An 18,087-nucleotide genomic window follows, 5' to 3' on the forward strand; every position below is an offset into this window, starting at 1 on the left:
TGTGCTGCCTGCAGCTCACAGGCACTGTCCTGCTCCCACTGCTGTCACTGGGGGTGGATCTGCCACCAGAAACACCTTCCTTCAGAAGGGTCTTGCTGGGGTTGAGTGATGGTCAGCAGTTGGTTGGTTTTAGAGGATGTGGTTTATTTTAAATGTGTGCTGTGTCTGTATTTAGAGAAGCTCTACTGCTGTGCCTCAGTGCTGTGAATTTTCTAAAGCACATGAGCATATTCCACATGAAAAGTCATTGTTGGCTGACCTAAACAATGATGCCTGCATGACACTTCGGTCATTTTCCTCACTTGAAGTGTGGGGGTTAAAGTCAAAGTGAAACTTGTTGAGGGAATACTTCTGTTCAGTTTTTTGGAGCTGAGTGTGCCTAATAATAGTGTTACCCAAAGTTTCCTGAAATCTAGATTAAACCTTTTTCTGTACTTGAGGTAGCTCCATTTGCCTGCATTTCTATTCCTTCTGTAGGCTGCCTACGTGTGTAAAATCCTGTTTCATAGAAACTCAGTCATTGTAAAAAACAGAGAAGTTATAAAATGCCTTCAGAACTTTGCATGAGTGCACTTTGTGCAGCTTTCCTGGAATTTCCTAAAATGAGAAAATGGTCTTGGAAAAGCTTAAAGGAACTGCAGCAGTGTGTAAATGTTTTGTTGTTTTCCCCTTGCCCCAGGTGAACGTGAGGAATGGGATGACCCTGCATGACTGTCTGATGAAGGCTCTGAAGGTCAGGGGGCTGCAGCCAGAGTGCTGCGCAGTGTTTCGACTTCTTGCTGAACCCAAGGGGTAAGAGTGAAACTTCCTCCCAGAGAATGTAAAAATCTTGGGTTTGGAATAGCAGCAGTAATGTTTTCTTCCCCTCTGGCTGATTTCTTTTAAAAGCAGTTTGGTTGTGAACACTTTGTGTCGCTTTCTTTGCCTTCTTCGAGGGTAACTCTGTCAGCTTCCTGTGAATTGGCAATTTCATTTTTGTTTTAAAGCTAAATATTGAAAATATTTAAAATGGAGGTGTTCCCTCTAGTGCTTGCAGCCCCTTAGTGAGGGTTTTACCATGCTCTAGATGAAGTGATGCCTTCCTTCATATTGGAGGTGCATTTCTGTGCTGCCTTTGTGGTTGGTAAATTCAGTGTCAGTGGTTTCCCTGAACAGTTCTATGTGCTCAGTTTTAAGACTCTGCATTCCTCTACAGCTTCCCAATATTTGGATTTCAGTCTCACTTCAGATATTCCTTATTTATTTGTAGGACTGGGGGTGCTGCTATTAAATACCAAATGATTGTTTTACAAGCTGGTGGAGTGAAGGTATCTCATGGAGTTAATGCACTTCACACCTCCTGAGGCTTGGCCTTAAAGCTCCCTGCAGCCTCAGGTATTTGTGGGGTTACATCTCTGAGCAGCTGAGGCCATTCTGGGGTCACCAGTCCCTGCCCAAACACCTAATAATGGATTTTGTGTCACTCATAATTTCTGTTACATTTATAAGGGTATTTCTGTGACTTCATTAAAGCTTCCAGGTGCTTTATGTCAAATATTTTATAAAGAAATAACATGTTAAAAATGAGCAGAAAAAGAGGTGACTTGCAATGTATTCCAAGTTGCTTCTGATTTTTTGAGTGAAAGACACTGAGATCTATCCAGCTCACTGTAAGAGGTTAGCCATGATTTTTGGTGTATTTGTGTTGAGTTTATTCAAGAAAACTCACCAAACATAATTGCTGATGAGGCCAGACTTATCCCCAAAGTGATTTTGTTGTCCCCATTTTCTCTTTCAGAAAGAAAGTGCGTTTGGATTGGAACACAGATGCTGCCTCCCTGATTGGAGAGGAGCTACGAGTGGATTTCCTTGACCATGTCCCACTCACCACTCACAATTTTGTAAGCTTTTCCTGCTCTCTGTTCTGCTGGGAATTTCATCAGTTGAGCCACAGTTTTGGCCAGAGAATGTTTTGAGCATTAGAAAGCTTTTGGCTTTCTGGACACAGGGATTTTCAGAAATTGGGGTTGATTCCTTCACCCCCATTCCCCACAAATTCCATTCTCTAAATATCAATCTGCAGTGAACTACCAGAATTGTGTTTATTACCCAGGTGATCCCCAGGTGTCACAGACTGGCAAAGCTCACATTGTGCATGTTCTTCACAGGTCTGATGAGTGCCATTTTTATTTTACATAAATACCTGTGTCTGTAACTGTTGTGGTAAGATACCCGTGTCTTTAAAGTCCAGAAAAGGGACAAAATTTCTATTTTCAGTCTCTAGCTCATCAGTCAAAAAAGGCTGGATAAGTTCAGCAGCTTTACTGGACTTATGGTCCAATATTTATTTGTGCTGGATATTCAGGGGTGCTGTTAATTCTGCAAGTCACATTATTTTGTGAGCTAATGCTGCCTTGTAATTTGACAAGAGTGTTCTGTGGGGGACTGAAAGGCTTTATTTGTAGTTCCTTCTCCAAAATGGATTATTTATTCCACACAAAACAAATAAGTAGAAGGTGGTTTTGTGCTTTGTGGTTTTTTTAATTTTTAAATTTTTTTAAAAATACTTTTTCTTGCAGAGATAATGCCCAACTCTTAACATTTTACCTTGCATTATTGTCTTCTCCCTGGGAGGGAATTCTGTTCCCATATTTTAGCTTTTTTCTTCTTTTGTTCTAGAAATACTTTGTGGTAATCCTAAATCCTAAAGGATTGTCATTTACATTCATTGGAAAGGTTAGGATTGATTTGCAAAACCTGAAAGTCACTTTACTTCTACATTACATTTTAAAAACACTACAGAAAATGTCACTTGCAGTTGCTCAGCAGAAAATGAATATTTTTCTCCATGTCTGGAAGAAGCTGAAATTTGGAGTTTTCCTCTCCAGTAGGTTCTGGAGGAAGAAACCCCTTGGTTCATTTTAATATCTTTTCATACTTAAGAAACTTTTAAAAAAACAAAGTAGGCTGTCATTTAAAGAAGCAAATTCCTTCTATTGTTTTGATTACTAAGAAATGTATTTCTCATGCAAGGGATATTGGTTAGTCATAGACTCCAAGAGTTTTGGCTAACAAAAAAAATGAGGTGGGCCTTCCAGTCTGTTCCTCTTTCACCTTTTTGGTGCTACTGGAAACAAACAGAAACCCCAGCTCTTGGCTCACACAGCTCTGTCACCTTGCTGAGCAAAACAATTGCTTTTGCATTTGAAAGGACACCTGTCCTTTTTTTTTCTTTGTTTGTTGTTCTGTAAATAAAGCCTTCAGTGTTTCTAAACTTTCCAGGTGTCCAACCAAACTGGAAGTCCCTGCTAAAATATTTCAGTGTGGTTTTAAGCTCAGTAGCAACCTGGGGGCTCTGACAGCATTTCAGCATGGTTATTTATTTCTGTTGGGCTCTGAAGATCCAAATGTCAGTTGATTAGCTGGGATTAATCACTGGCTGTGTTTTCCAGGCCAGGAAGACATTTCTGAAGCTTGCCTTCTGTGACATCTGCCAGAAGTTCCTGCTCAATGGCTTCCGCTGTCAGACGTGTGGCTACAAATTCCACGAGCACTGCAGCACCAAGGTGCCAACCATGTGTGTGGACTGGAGCAACATCAGGCAGCTCTTGTAAGGACTGCTCCTTTCTAATGGCAGCAGCAAGTCTGGCTGACACTTGGTTTTGTGGCTCTGATCACAGAGATCCTTTTGGGTTGTTGGGAAGGCAGTCCCTGTGAGCAGTGTGCAGAATTGTGGATTGAGCTCATGAAACAGCCAGCAATGAGTGTCTGTTCCCAGGGGAAAGGCCGTGCACATCAGCTGCAGTTTGTTCTTGCTCTGGATTTTAATATTCTGGGACAAGCAAACAAACACCTTGAATGACCAGGCAGTTGCTCCAGTGCCCTCTGTTTGAGCAGGGGACAGCAATTCCTCTCACACAACACATGTTAGGAATCAACCAGGCCATGATTCAGTTGGATTTTACCTGTAGGAAACTTTAGTGTTCACCTGTTCTACACCTCAGCTTCTGACCCTGGTGAAAAAGGTGAATGGTGAGAAAACAGATGGAGGGTAATACTTTCCTAATACCAATTACAAAAAGTTTAAAATTACTATGTTAGAAGTCTTTTTATGCAAAAGTGTTAAAGCCTGTAATTGTTTTTATGTGTCTTAGTGGTTGTAATTTTTTGTAACTAAACTTGGTCACGTGGTTCTGCATTTTCTCATACTAAGAGAGTGCAGGATGACTTGTGCCACTTGGTGCTACCTGGTTTTAATAGAACTTAATTGTGTCAAGTACCCTTTCAGGAAAATCTGAAGTCTGATATAAAAAGATTTTGCCTCTCAAGTTTGGAAAGAACACGTGGAACTTTTCTTTGGGAGTCTGAAGGCAGAGATTTTAGTGGTACACAGAGGAAAAACACGATGTAAAAATAGGAATGTGTTCATGAAGTTAATCATGCTGCAAAGAAACAGCCCTTTAAAATTTCAGCTTTCAAGAGCATTGTACAGGAGGTAGTGTAGCAGTTGAAGTTGTAATTGTTTTTGTTGATATTTCAGATTGTTCCCAAATTCAAATATCAGTGACAGTGGTGTCCCTGCACTACCTCCCTTGACAATGAGACGGATGCGGGAGTCTGTCTCCCGGATACCTGTTAGGTAAGCTTGTATTTCCTGTCATTTCTCTTTTGGGAAATACACTTCTCTCAAAACAATCCATCCAAAGCAACCAGAGAGCCCCAGCTCCTCCAAAGCAGAGCAATCTGATACAAGGTTGGGATGAATGTGCAAGGAAGCAACACCACTTCATCACAGACAACTCCTTCTTGTTCTTAGATCCACCAAAGCATTGATTTCAGATTTCATAGTTTCAGTTTTTTGCCTTAAAATTTTAAGGTAGAGTATTAAAGGGTTTTTGGAGACCTTTGTTTTCCTGCCTAAGAAAATCCAAGGCTCCCTTTTGGTATTTTTGTGAATTAATTTTATTTTATCTGATCAGGTAGTGTGCATTGAGAGTTTGTGTCTCGTGGTGGATGATTCACATCATAACTAAAATAATGCTCTGCTATTAGGATGACAGATAGGAGTTTAAGGAGAGAACAATGGGAACTGACAATATGCTCCTCTTAAAGAAAATTCTGATACCTAAAGAGAACATGCCTGTAGTTTCAAGTGCTGAAATGAAACTTGTGTCCCTTTCCAAGGGGCCTGTCCCCTGACCCTAACATGTGCCTGTATTCTTTCCCTTGAAATTCTAGAGGCTGAAGAGAGCAGGCCAGCTTTTGTTTTTTCTGCACCCATTTGAACAATCTGGTCAGGAATGAGGCACAGAGCACGTAGCTGACTTGTAAATGGTTCTATGTCTTTATTTCTTTCTTTTAATGGGAACTGCATCAGGAATTGATCTTTGCCATCTCACTCTTATTTCCAGTGTTGTTGAACAGTGACTTATTAACTTTATAGATATTTTGAAGGGTTTTGTGAAGGCTGGCCCATTTCAGTTAAGATACATTTGTGTTTTGGGATCCTTATGGCCTGAGTGGCCTTAGCTGTGATTTATAACTCTTTGTTGAGCTGGATTTTAGTCTTGGCCTCCTTTTAACTGGTGTTGGGTTTCATGACTTCCTTGCTGGCTGTTCTGTGCAAACCATTGAACAGTCTTGCAAAGCTTTACAAATTCAGGGCTTAGCTCTTAAGCTGTGCATTTAACAGGCTTGAAATGAGCAGTTTGTTTAGTTTCACAGTCCTGAATTCATCTCTCAGAGCCAGTATTTTGGCAGTGTGTTAAATGTGATTTGATGGGGATTGAGGTGAACCGTGGCAAAATTCCTAACAGCAAAATCAGACCTCAGCTAAACACACTAATTAACTATGTGAGCTGACAAGATCTTCAAGTTTTTCAAATTTATTTCTTAAATTAAACTGGGACTGATTCAGCTGACCAAGTAGTTTAGTTGATGTGTAAATCCCAGCTTTTTCTCTGCTTGGAATTGTGTGCATATTGCTTTTGGACAGGTTACATTGAACAGTGTTTTTCGCTTGCCAGAGGGGGAAATAAAAATAACCACAACTCTCCCTTTGTCTCTGCTTCCTTCTCAGCTCGCAGCACAGGTATTCTACACCTCATGCCTTCACTTTCAACCCATCCAACCCTTCCTCTGAGGGCTCTCTGTCCCAAAGGCAGCGCTCCACGTCCACCCCCAATGTGCACATGGTCAGCACCACCATGCCCGTGGACAGCAGGATCATCGAGGTAACCCAGCAGGGCTCCCCTGGGGCTGCTCTCCCTGCCACAGGCACTGTGGCCTTGCCTTCCCTGCCTTCCTCCCCTCTGCTCACTGTCTGCCTCAGCTGGCTCACTGGGGAAGAGACCAGGAGACACATTTGCATAGGAAGTTAATTATTACTTCTTGCAGTCTATCAGCAATTGGTGAATTCTAGGGGTGTGTAAAGATGCTTAGCAGTTATTCTCAGTTTTGTGAAGAAATGCTTTTTAGACATGTCTAAAAATGTTCTTCTAAATTTAAGTGTCTGGGTTTGTGGGGGGCTGGTGTTGATTTTAAATCAGACTAAAGGTGCCCTAAGTCTGGGTGTAGTTCTTGGGCTGGGAATGCTCAGGTCCAAGCTTCCTGGAGATCTGTTTTGTGTTACACTGAATGGAATTAATGACAATTCTGGGCCTGTGGGCTGAAGCCAGTTTCTGTCTGAGACCATTCCTGCTGTTCTTGCCTTCAAGCACCTTTTTCTTGTACTTTACTCCCTTAGACTGGCAGTGAGGGACAACTCTTGGAAATCAGGCCTAAAGTGTTTGGGTTTCTTTAATTTTGATTTGTGTTAACCTTAACAAACTGGTGTGCAGGAAGTGCTGAGCTGCAGGACTTGGGAGACAGAGCAAGCACTATTTGTTGCTTTTGCCTCTGGAATAATTTAAAAACTCTGGAGGCCAAGCAGAAGTCTTTCACTGCTGAGCTCACCTGCATCTTCAGCTGGTGATTTATGGACTTCTGTGAAACCTGAAGATCCTCTGAAGGGAGTGAGAGAGTTCCTCTGGACCTTGGCAGCAGAACAAGGCTGCCCTGCAGCCCCAGGAAGCATTTTTGGTCAGAGGCTGTGTCAGCTGGGTTTATGGGGGAAGGTGTCCTCCTTTCTCTTTGGGTTCTTTGGCTCCCAGCCCTTTTTGCTGGTTCAGAGGCCAGGCTGACCATCTCTGATGGCACAAACCACAATGGAGCACTCAAGAAAATCTGAATTATTGATCTGGGTAGAGTGATGAGTCTTTAAGGAGACTTTTTTTTCTTTATTCTTTATGCAGAGCAGTAAAGACAGAAACACTTTCTATTCTGGATCTTCACATTACCATAAAAATAGTTGTTACATCCTAAAAGCTTTTAAAAGGCCCCAGAGCAATGCAGAAATAAAGTAGCAGAGACTTTCTAGTAAACCAGGAGAAAAACTATAATAAAAAAATGGTTTACCCAAGGATAGATCCTAGTGAACCTCTGGGTTTGAGCAGGAATACTTAAAAATTTTACTGCACTTACTTATCATTTATCAAGCAAAACAGGTTACTTTTTCTTTCATTTAGCCTAACATTTAATTTTTAGAAATATTTTTTTTATACTTCCTCTGTTCTTTTCTTTTATCTCTTACTGTGTTGGCCTAGAATAACAGCCTGAATGCTTCTCCCAGCTCCTGGTGCAGACGCTTTTGTTTGAGGGGAAGAGTAGGTATTTCCTTGGTGCCTTCTGTTTTCTTGTCATTAACAGCATTGCTGTAACTTGTAAGCCATGGCAGTGTCCACCTGAAGTGTTTAATCTGGACCTGATCTTGCCAGCATGTTTATACTCAATTAGTGAGGCTGTTAATTGGAAGAGGCAAATTGATCAAGAGCTTCATGTTCGGTTTATCTGGCTGAATTCATCCTCCTCTGAATGTGAATAGGCTTGGATTAGAATGCATTGGGTCTCACAGCCTTTAAACAAAACCCTCTCAAAACACATCCATTGTGTGGCTTTTCCCCTCTGGAAATGGTTTTTATTGTCTGTACCCATCCAAATCCCTGAGATTAAGAACAAGTTGTACTGCTTTAATTTCCCATCCAAGTAAAGTTGACAGACTACAGCACTGGGGATGATGTTACTTGTGTTGTAAGAACAGGGGGTTTGGTTTGTTTGCTCTTGAATTCAGAAGCAAATAAAGAAATATTCACATCAGGAATGAAGCTCAAAAATACTTTTTCAAAGTAAGAACTCCACATAGAAAAGTATGAGACACAATTTCAGTTCTTTAGTTATCCTTTGCCAGCTTCCTTGAAAGCAGTTGCATTCTCAGGCTGATGTACAAAACCAGTCACTTGTTATTCGGGTTGTGAAAAGTTTTTATTATCCTTAAATTGAACAAAATCAGGAAATTGAGGAGTTCTTCATTGCTTGTTCATGCAGATTTTAATCCAGTCAGGTGTGGAGCAGTGGCAATCTGCAAGAATGCTGTACTTAGTCCAGCCTGGGTGAATGCAACTAATTAGCTAAAACAATATATTTTATAACTGAATCTTTGCTAAGGATAATCTTAATTTGAAACTGTGGAGTGCAATGTGGGCTTGTTCTGTCCTCCTATGAAATCTTACATTTATTATTCTACTAATTAGTTAGAGAATTTGCATTGACTTCTGTTAACTTTGACAGTGTTTAACCTCTCTGTAGTGCATGTTCTTGCTTTGTACTCACACAGTCCCTGGATATTTTCCCTTTCCTGTTTGTACTTTGGGATAATGCAAAAGGCAGGTGAGAAAAGCTGTGCAGTGCTGTTTGTCAGAGCTTAGTTCTCTCTTGTGCATGGCTGTAGAGTTGTGTTGTGCCCGTGGCATGAGGTGACACTTGTGGCACTGTCCTGGTGACCTGTGGGAAACACTGCTCAGATGCCGAATTCCCTGTGGGAATGTGCTTGGAAAAGGAGAGGGCTTTGTCTAGGGGCACTTGTGTAGCTGGGTTGAAGTGGTATGTACAGCTATTTCACACTGGGTGTTGAGGTGGAATATTTGGGGGGGTTTAAAGTCCTGCTTTACCCCAGAAGCTGTTTGGGAGTTGTTCCCTGGGGCAGAGCCATCCCAGGAGCTCTGTCCACACCTGAAACACGAGCATGAAGTGCAGGGGGAATGCAGGCAGTGTTGCTGCTGGTTCTTCTTGTTTTGTGCCCTTTTTCTCTTTCCTTTTTGGTAGCAGTCCTTTCAGTATGCTGTGAACCTCTTCCCTGTGTTGTCAGAATTCACAAGTTGCATGGGTTTCCTGCAGGATTGGTGTGATGAGCAGATCCCCAATCTTGCAGCTGCTGGCCAGTGCTGTATTGCACTAAAACTGGCCCAGCAATTTCCACACCAGCCCTGCTTGTTCCTCTGTGTGCTCCTTGTTCCTTGATTAACTTTTTTATCCATTTTCTCTGTTGCAGGATGCAATTCGAAGCCATAGTGAATCAGGTATGGTTTCAAAACTGAAACATTCTCTAATATGGTTTGATTTGGTTGTTTTCTTGTTCAGCAACTGTTTTCTTGTGTTTCTGTCTTAAAGCCTCACCCTCTGCTCTGTCTGGAAGTCCTAACAATATGAGCCCAACTGGCTGGTCTCAGCCTAAAACCCCAGTCCCAGCCCAAAGAGAGAGAGCCCCTGCATCTAACACACAAGAAAAAAACAAAATTGTAAGTATGGTGATGTTTGCTTTAATGAAGAAATGAGTTACACCCTGCTGGGAGGAGTGGTGTGGTGGGATGAATTTCTGCACTAAAAGGTGCAGGTAATCCTGGGTTGCTCTGCACTGTGTGTACAGGAGCAATTTATTGTCATTAACTGGGGAATGGTGCCACTGCTGCCTTGGGTTATAAATGCTCAGAACAAAGTGTTCTGGGTTGCAGATGGATTTCAGGGAGTGGTGTGACATTGTCATTGCAGGTCCAAGGATTACCTTTTAAATCTTTAGAGGTTACATCCTTTGATCCTGTTTTAATTTATTTAAAATTGCCTTTATTAGCACTGTTTGAACTGTGCTGTTTCCATAGAAAGGGGATATTGCCAATGCCTTCATTTCCCTTGGACAGTCAAATGTCTCAGGGAAAAACAGATTTTACAAAATGCAACTTTTCCCTCAAAGGTTTGATTTAAACTTAAGGCTGGGGGGAAAGAAAAAAGAATTAGAAGAATAATTCATAATATCTTGAAACTTTTGGAGGCTTCTAAGCTTTCACAAGGAAACACAGTTGCTCAGTGGGATTCACAGTTTTTGCTCACTTGCACATTGGGAATTTTGCTCTCATCTGTTTGGCTTGTTCCATTTAAATATGTAAGAGTTTCAGAATTTTAGCATTGTGCTTTTAAAGAAATGACTTTCTTAAATATTTCAGATGTTTTAAAAGAATTGATCATAAAATACATGTTCCTTTTAGGATCTCAGATTAGGGTTTAATTTTCTAGTGCAGACCTTCATGATAAGCAGTTCAAGACATCCAAGAAAATGGGGTGATTTTCTTATTTAGGTTTTTTGCTAAAAAAACACCACCACCCTCCCAAACTGAGGAGAAAAACAAAAATCCAAACTGCAGGACCAGCCCCTCAAGGTTTCAGGGGGAAGTTGTGTGAAAGAAGTTATTAAATTTATTTGTGTGTGTATAATACAGGTGATTAAAAATGAACTCCCTGTGAATTGTTGTTGCAGAGGCCTCGTGGACAGAGAGACTCCAGTTATTACTGGGAAATAGAAGCCAGTGAAGTGATGCTCTCCACCAGGATAGGCTCAGGCTCTTTTGGGACAGTTTACAAGGGCAAGTGGCACGGTGAGTCTGGAGCTGGGGGGACAGCACCCAGGACAAATGGAGCTTGGGGTGCTGGCTGCTCATCTGCCTCTGAAGGGAAAAGGGATTTAGGGGTGCTGGCTGCTCAGCTGCCTCTGAAGGGAAAAGGGATTTAGGGGTGCTGGCTGCTCAGCTGCCTCCAAAGGAGAATGGATTTATTGCTGCTGGGTGCTCATCCTTCACCAAAGGCCCAGGCAGAAACAGGAGCTGCTGTGTAAGAGCAGCCCTGGGATTAAAGCAAAGCACAGACACCAAACCTCAATCTCACAACTGCATCTCCATTCTCACTGCACTGATCTCTTCACTCCCATGTTCCCAGCTTGCTTTCTGAAAAGGGTTTGTTTTCTGTTAGCTGGGAAATTCCACAGCCTGCTGTTCAATTATGTTTAGCTTCTCTTACAACCTTTGTGGTTTAATTAGCATGCTTCATTTCCAGGTGAGATGGAAAGGAAATCAGCATAAATAAATTGTGGAGTTTTTTTCAATGAAAAAATGATTAATGTGAGAGTTTGATCTGTAGGTAGTGGGAATATTTTGAAAACAAGACACCCTTGCAAAGCTGTAGAATTTGTTTCCAAATTCATGGCTTGTGATTTTGAACAGAAACACACTGAAACCCCTCCAGGCTCTTAATTTAAATGGCAGTGTTGTCAGGAAAAAAAAACCTGACAAAACAAATCTGGAAACTTACCTGCTACCCTCTACTTTTAATGAGTAAATACTTGCATGTCTCAAAGCCCAGATGCTGTCAGCAGCAAGGGAAGCACTATTGTTACACTAAAAGTCATGGACAGGTTCTGATTTTCATTATGGAACTGAAATGGGACACAGAAATCAAGAGGAAAAATTAGTTCAGTCAGATTTTGTAATAAAAAATAAATTCATACTGTGATTTATTTTAGTAGAACATTCACACCTCTTCAAGTATCAAGAATTAAATAATTTAAGAAATTCTGCATGAAGGGGAGGTGTTGGGTTTTCTAATGTGCTCAAATGAAGTTTATATATAAAACATTTCAATATTTAAATTTGCTAATAAAACCACAAAGGTGTGTGTATATATGTCCTGCAAAAAGCATTCTAGCCCAACATAGCCCTTGAAAATAGAAGGGAGGTGTGGGAATAATTAATTAATGGCTTTTTCCATTAGACTGAAATTCAGCTGAATGAATTGCTTGATACCACAGGAATTTGTCTGCAGGGAAATCTTGACCCTTTAGTAGAGGTGTGCTGTGCACAAATGAGGAATTTTAATTACATTGTTTATTAGTGTTACTTTGAGGAGGAAGGGAAAGCTGCGTTTTCAGTAACTTTTGTGGTAATTTTATTTCCAGGGGATGTAGCAGTGAAGATCCTAAAGGTTGTAGACCCAACCCCAGAGCAGTTTCAGGCTTTCAGGAATGAAGTGGCTGTCCTGAGGTGAGTTGGTGTTCCACTGCTAAATTCTGATATTCCAGCTGCTGCATTTGCCTCCCAGCCCTCCCTGGAGCCTTCTGGCCCAATATTCTGTGTGTGATAGGCACAAAAAGCAGATTTCCAGAGAAGAATAAAAAAGACAGTCCTAGCTCAGAGTATTTTTGTGGTCTCTTAACACCCACATTGCTCAGACCACACTGGGCAGTGAAGGTGGGGATTAATAAATTCTGCCCTAATCCTCAGCACTCTTGAACTCTTCAAGTGTTGAAGTTTGAAGTTCCTCTTCAAACTGCAGCATAATGATTTTTTTCCCTTAAGCACATGCACTGATGAGTGTAACTGTTCTCTGCTTTCTGAGGTTTTTTAGTGTCTGTGATATTACTCCTGAAAATGAACCAAGCGGATACATTTAAAAAAACACCACCTTATCTGAGGGTTTACAGCTATCCTTTGGTTTCTCCTGGGATTCAGCCTTCCATCTAAAGCTGGCACTATTTCCCAGCTGCCAGGGTGATTTCTGCCATTCCAATAACTTCTAACACCACTTGCAAGTGTGGCTGTTGCTTGTTGATGTCAAACCATTTGAGTTTTCAGACATCCTTTTCTTAATGGTGATTTTAAGTAACTGAAAAGGAAGTATTGTAACTAAAAAGCAAAAGACCAGCTGATAAACAGAAAATGGCAACCGTGGTGTATTTGAATTATTTGTGAGCCCAAACTTCACCCAGACATTGAGCTGGGATTGCAGAGATGAGGTGCATCCAGCCAGGAGTGCACTTTGAGCAGCCCTGGGAAGCACTTTTGGTGCAGCCACTGATTTCTCTTGGTGCTCCTCTGTCAGGAAAACCCGGCACGTGAACATCCTGCTCTTCATGGGCTACATGACCAAGGACAACCTGGCCATTGTCACCCAGTGGTGTGAGGGCAGCAGCCTCTACAAACACCTGCACGTGCAGGAGACCAAGTTCCAGATGTTCCAGCTCATCGACATCGCCCGCCAGACGGCCCAGGGCATGGAGTGAGTGCCCCCTTTTGGCCCCCTTTGCCCCCCTTTGCCCCTGCTTGTCCAGCCTGAGCTGTTGCTGTAGTGAGCAGATAAAATGCTGTTGTAAATTCAGAATGAGGGGGCTTTTCCTCCCCTGTGTCAGTGTAACACTGCAGTGTCTGACACACACTGATTGATGCTCTGTGGGGTGAGGGGAGGCTGCTCTCTTCCCCAGGACTCACCCAGGTGATTTTGGAAGCATTTCCAGCTCTGCTCTCAGCCCTGGTTCTGATGCTGGGAGCACAGGAGCAGCTGCTGCTGCCACAGCTCATTCATTGGAGCTCAGGGCCCAGGTTTGAGCCACACTGCAGGAGCTGGGCAGGTTAAATGTCCTTTTGGAGCAGCCACACTGCAGGAGCTGGGCAGGTTAAATGTCCATTTGGAGCAGCCACACTGCAGGAGCTGGGCAGGTTAAATGTCCATTTGGAGCAGTCAGCACAGGGCACAGAGCTCATGGCTCTGAGGACAGCCCCACTTTTCCAGGGTTAATGGAACTTGTGCCACTCCTTCCTGGCATTTCTTCACTGCACTGAGCACAGCTCCATTTCTTTGTTCCCAAAGTAGACTGTGGAAAGGCAGAAGGGGTTGGGTGTGTAATAAACTGAATAAACTGTCTGGGGGGAATGACAATGCTGATTGTGAGCAGCCCTGCTAAATGGCTCTTGTGCTTTTCCCTTCACAGCTATTTACATGCAAAGAACATCATCCACAGAGACATGAAATCCAATAGTATCCTTCCTGAGTCTCCATTCTCTGCTGGGACAGAGGGAGGGAGGGATTTCTTAATGGTAATGTGGAGCTTGCTTTCTGTGGGGGTTGCACCACTATTTAAATATATTTATATACATCTAACTACTGATGGGCAATCCCTGTTGATGAGCTAGCAAGGACTTCCACAGAGCATCTGTGCTTGTTTACCACACTTGGGATAAAGATGTGCAACAGTTGTGCTCCAGGAGTCTCTAATTTTACTGAAATGGGATTTATTCAGTCCTCTGGTACCCACATGCTGCTCTCATTGGTGGGAGCTGTGTGTGCCTGTTCATCTGTGTGCACACATGGGTTTGTTTCTGTCTCTTGGGTATTTTTAATATATTTAGAACTCTTCACATGAGTTCTAAATATATTCAGTATTTAGAAAGGAAGAAAGGCAGAAAGGAAGCCAAAAGTCTTACTTTAAACTCAAGAAAAGGCAGCCTTTTACCATTATATTTTGTGCAAAACTATATATTCAGTAACACATCTGGAGTGAAAATGTTGTGAGCTGATTTCTTTCACCTTTGAAGTGCCTGATTTTGCAATTACCAGAACATCCCTGGGGATGGGAACTGGGGTTTCCTTCCATCAAATGTGACCAGGATGTTTTAGCAAATGTCATCATAAAAAATCTGCCAAGTTCAGTAGTTCCACAATGTCAGTGGATTCCATTTCCAGTTAAACAAAAAAACCCCAATTATTTTACAGTATAGGAGGCCAGAAATTGGTGATTGCTAGTAGTGATGATCATTTTTGTGCATTAAGTTAGCTCTGCTCCTGACATAGAAATGAGAAAGACTCAGTCATGTTTATATTTCTGAATTATCTTCTTGAACTTGCAGCATTCCTAAGTGAAATCATTAAATGATAACTTCTTAAAATAACCCCAGCAAAGAAGGTGCTGGTATCAGTGACAGATCCATGAAGGAGATAATTATAAATAGTGTGGATGTATTTGCAGTTAAAATCATAGTTAAACCTCAGGAGATCTGCCAGAGAACTTCGTGGAAATAGATTTTATTTTGATAGTTAACTTCTCCTTGTAATTGTTTTTTTCTTAATTTTCTTTTCTGAGTTGTGAGACCTCTGAGATGTTTCCCTTTCTCAGTTATTTAAGGAGCTGCAGCCATGGGTGGTAATGAACTGTTGATTTCTGTCCTAGCTCACCATAAAGATAAATCTACAAATGCTGCTGAACATCTGCTCTGGTTTAGTGTTAAATGTTAATTCAAAATCTCTTTTCCTTTGTTTCCCATATAGCTCACAGCAGGTTTTAATAAAACAAGCAGCACTTGCCAGTCAGGTCAGAAAATATACAATGGTTGACTCAGTTTTGTGCAGTTCCTTTAACAAACCCACAGATATATTTCTTCATGAAGGCCTCACAGTGAAAATAGGAGACTTTGGTCTGGCAACTGTAAAATCCAGGTGGAGTGGATCCCAGCAGGTGGAGCAGCCCACGGGCTCCATCCTGTGGATGGTGAGCACAACATTCCCTGCTTTTCAATATTCCCCTGAACCCTGTCCTGGACACTCAGGTCTGTCTGTCCTGTGTGGGTTTTTGTTCAGCTGTAGGACAAGTTCAAATTGGGGATGAATTGTGCAAAGCAGGCACCAGGCAGCCGTGGATTCTCCACTGGGCCTTGTGAGTTATTTGAAATATTTAGGGCTGCCAGTGTATCTGGGAATGTGTATTAAAAATGTCAGGATGCTTGGCCAAAACTGCTTTGTGCTCTGTAAAATACACACATCACCTGAAACAGAGTTCCAGAAGCAGAAATGTTCTTTTCTTTAACAAAATTGTACAAAAAGCCAAATTTTAAAAGCTTTTTATAAAAGGATTTAAAACTAATTTACCCAATGGCATGCAATGTATTTGTGTACATGAAGTAGACCTTGGGAAAAAAAAACCCTGCATATTTGCTCATTGCAGGCTTTAAAAAAAATTAATATATTTATTTTAGTCATTTGTAGCCCATCTTTGCTGAGCTGTCACAGGAGGGGAAGTTGTTTCTGTTTCCTTGGAAGCTCCTGTGGTCCCTTATTGTGGTTTTTATGCTGTTGTACTTCAGTGCTTTGCTTAATAATTCTGGGGATTCTTTAGGAGGGAGAAAAAATCTTAGCCAATGGGAAAGTTCTTCTGATGGTTCACACCTTGTTTTGCTCAGTCATCTGACAGTGTTTATTTTAAGAAGCTTCATAATTTGCAAATATGTTAAAATGTTCCTGCATTTCTTCCCTGATCTGTTCAATATGTGCTGGTTTGTGTTTGCCTTTCACATTTCCTGACCAAGTTTTGGTATCAATTGACAAGAGATGAGAGTTTTGTATTTTCCCTTTTAACCTTGATACCAGTTTAAGAACTGATGGTGAAACTCTGGCTCAGTTCTGTGTGAGGTGTAACAGGAGTCAGTAAATGTTGCAAATCCAAATACTAATATTTTTTCTAATGGCAAAATGCTTGTTCAGTAAAAGCATTGATTTTTTTTTGTGTGCTCTGAACTGTATTGATATTTTTTATAAGATGTGGAGTTGCCTGAACTTCTTCAGAGCTTTTGGTAAACTCATCAAACTTTGGGGGTATGTTAAACCAGGAAACATGCAAAATGTGAAAATGTTCCTGCATTTCTTCCCTGATCTGTTCAATATGTGCTGGTTTGTGTTTGGCTTTCACATTTCCTGACCAAGTTTTGGTATCAATTTACAAGAGATGAGAGTTTTGTAATTTTAAGATACATTTTTATATTTATACATTTATATATAAAAATATATATTTTTTATATATTTTATATTTGTTTAACCTTATTTATATATATATTTTATATTTGTTTAACCTTGATACCAGTTTAAGAACTGATGGTTAAACTGTGGCTCAGTTCTGTGTAAGGTGTAACAGGAGTCAGTAAATGTTGCAAATCCAAATCCTAATATTTTTTCTAATGGCAAAAAGCTTGTTCAGTTAAAGCTTTTTTTTTTTTTTTTTTTTTGTGTGTGCTGTATTGATATTTTAATAAGATGTGGAGTAGCCTGAACTTCTCCAGAGCCTTGGTAAACTCATCCAAGCTTTGGGGTACCCTTTGCTCCCTGATTTCCAGCTGAGCTCAGTCCCAAATCCTCTCTCTTGGTTTTCTGGTGTTGCTGATGCTTTGTTCCCCTGCAGGCCCCCGAGGTGATCCGGATGCAGGACAGCAACCCCTTCAGCTTCCAGTCAGATGTCTACTCCTATGGAATAGTGCTCTATGAGCTGATGACAGGGGAGCTGCCCTACTCCCACATCAACAACAGAGATCAGGTAGGGGCCCTGTGGGGGCAGCCCAGCTCAGTCTGCCCATGGCACTTCCCTGGGCCTGCAGAAATGCAGGCTAAATACAAATGCAAATGCAGGGTAAATACAATACACAGCCTGCCCGGTGTCACCACATGAGAATTCACCTCACTATTGACAGTGCAGGTACTCAAAGGTAAAAATTCCTTGTTCATGAACATTTGAAGTGCCCTGTTAAATTATTCCCAGGTTACAGCTTCTGCTGCACAGTAAAATACTGGTTTATACATTTGCAATTATGGGAAATTCCTGCTTTGGTGTTAAATATGCTGCTGCTACATCAGGAAGATTGGATTTGGGGCTTTTTACTAAGGGGAAACCCCAGTAACTATTGTCCAACCTTGGAATATTGAATATTTGTGTTTGCTCTGTGCTGTTAGGCAGCCCACCCTGCAGGGCAGTGTTGGTGCCCTGTGGGACTGGGTTTCATCACCGTGGGGGCAGCACAGCTGCCCAGCAGTGAGCCCCCCGTGTAACCTGGCTTTGTGTGGGTGGTTGCTTTGCAGATCATTTTCATGGTTGGCAGGGGCTACGCTTCCCCAGACCTCAGCAAGCTGTACAAGAACTGCCCCAAGGCCATGAAGAGGCTGGTAGCAGATTGTCTGAAGAAAGTCAGGGAAGAACGACCTCTGTTCCCACAGGTGAGTGGGGTGTCCTGCCCAGGGCCCTCAGGGCTTTGTGAGGAGCCATTGGCACACACAGCACTCTGCAGATGGAAATTGTGGTTTATAGGAAGTGCAGCCTTGCCC

At 41.7% G+C, this 18,087-nt stretch overlaps 1 protein-coding gene across 3 annotated transcripts in view; it reads left to right on the top strand.

Moving 5' to 3' along the window:
- Positions 1 to 18,087, top strand: part of RAF1 (Raf-1 proto-oncogene, serine/threonine kinase) — a 38,466-nt gene that overhangs the window by 18,356 nt on the left and 2,023 nt on the right. Inside the window, exons 4-17 of one of the 3 annotated variants that reach the window (XM_030956452.1) lie at positions 680 to 792; positions 1,778 to 1,880; positions 3,432 to 3,589; positions 4,520 to 4,618; positions 6,059 to 6,212; positions 9,404 to 9,431; positions 9,523 to 9,650; positions 10,661 to 10,778; positions 12,131 to 12,215; positions 13,054 to 13,230; positions 13,940 to 13,986; positions 15,375 to 15,493; positions 17,174 to 17,305; positions 17,845 to 17,979. In XM_030956452.1, the coding sequence (XP_030812312.1) occupies positions 680 to 792; positions 1,778 to 1,880; positions 3,432 to 3,589; positions 4,520 to 4,618; positions 6,059 to 6,212; positions 9,404 to 9,431; positions 9,523 to 9,650; positions 10,661 to 10,778; positions 12,131 to 12,215; positions 13,054 to 13,230; positions 13,940 to 13,986; positions 15,375 to 15,493; positions 17,174 to 17,305; positions 17,845 to 17,979 (1,596 nt within the window). Of the gene's footprint in view, positions 1 to 679; positions 793 to 1,777; positions 1,881 to 3,431; positions 3,590 to 4,519; positions 4,619 to 6,058; positions 6,213 to 9,403; positions 9,432 to 9,522; positions 9,651 to 10,660; positions 10,779 to 12,130; positions 12,216 to 13,053; positions 13,231 to 13,939; positions 13,987 to 15,374; positions 16,411 to 16,900; positions 16,935 to 17,173; positions 17,306 to 17,844; positions 17,980 to 18,087 lie in introns of those variants that run through there. The other 2 variants (XR_004061098.1, XM_030956453.1) reach the window with 2 other exon arrangements.

Source organism: Camarhynchus parvulus, chromosome 12, assembly GCF_901933205.1.
Source record: "Camarhynchus parvulus chromosome 12, STF_HiC, whole genome shotgun sequence".
NCBI classification, from domain to species: Eukaryota; Metazoa; Chordata; class Aves; order Passeriformes; family Thraupidae; genus Camarhynchus; species Camarhynchus parvulus.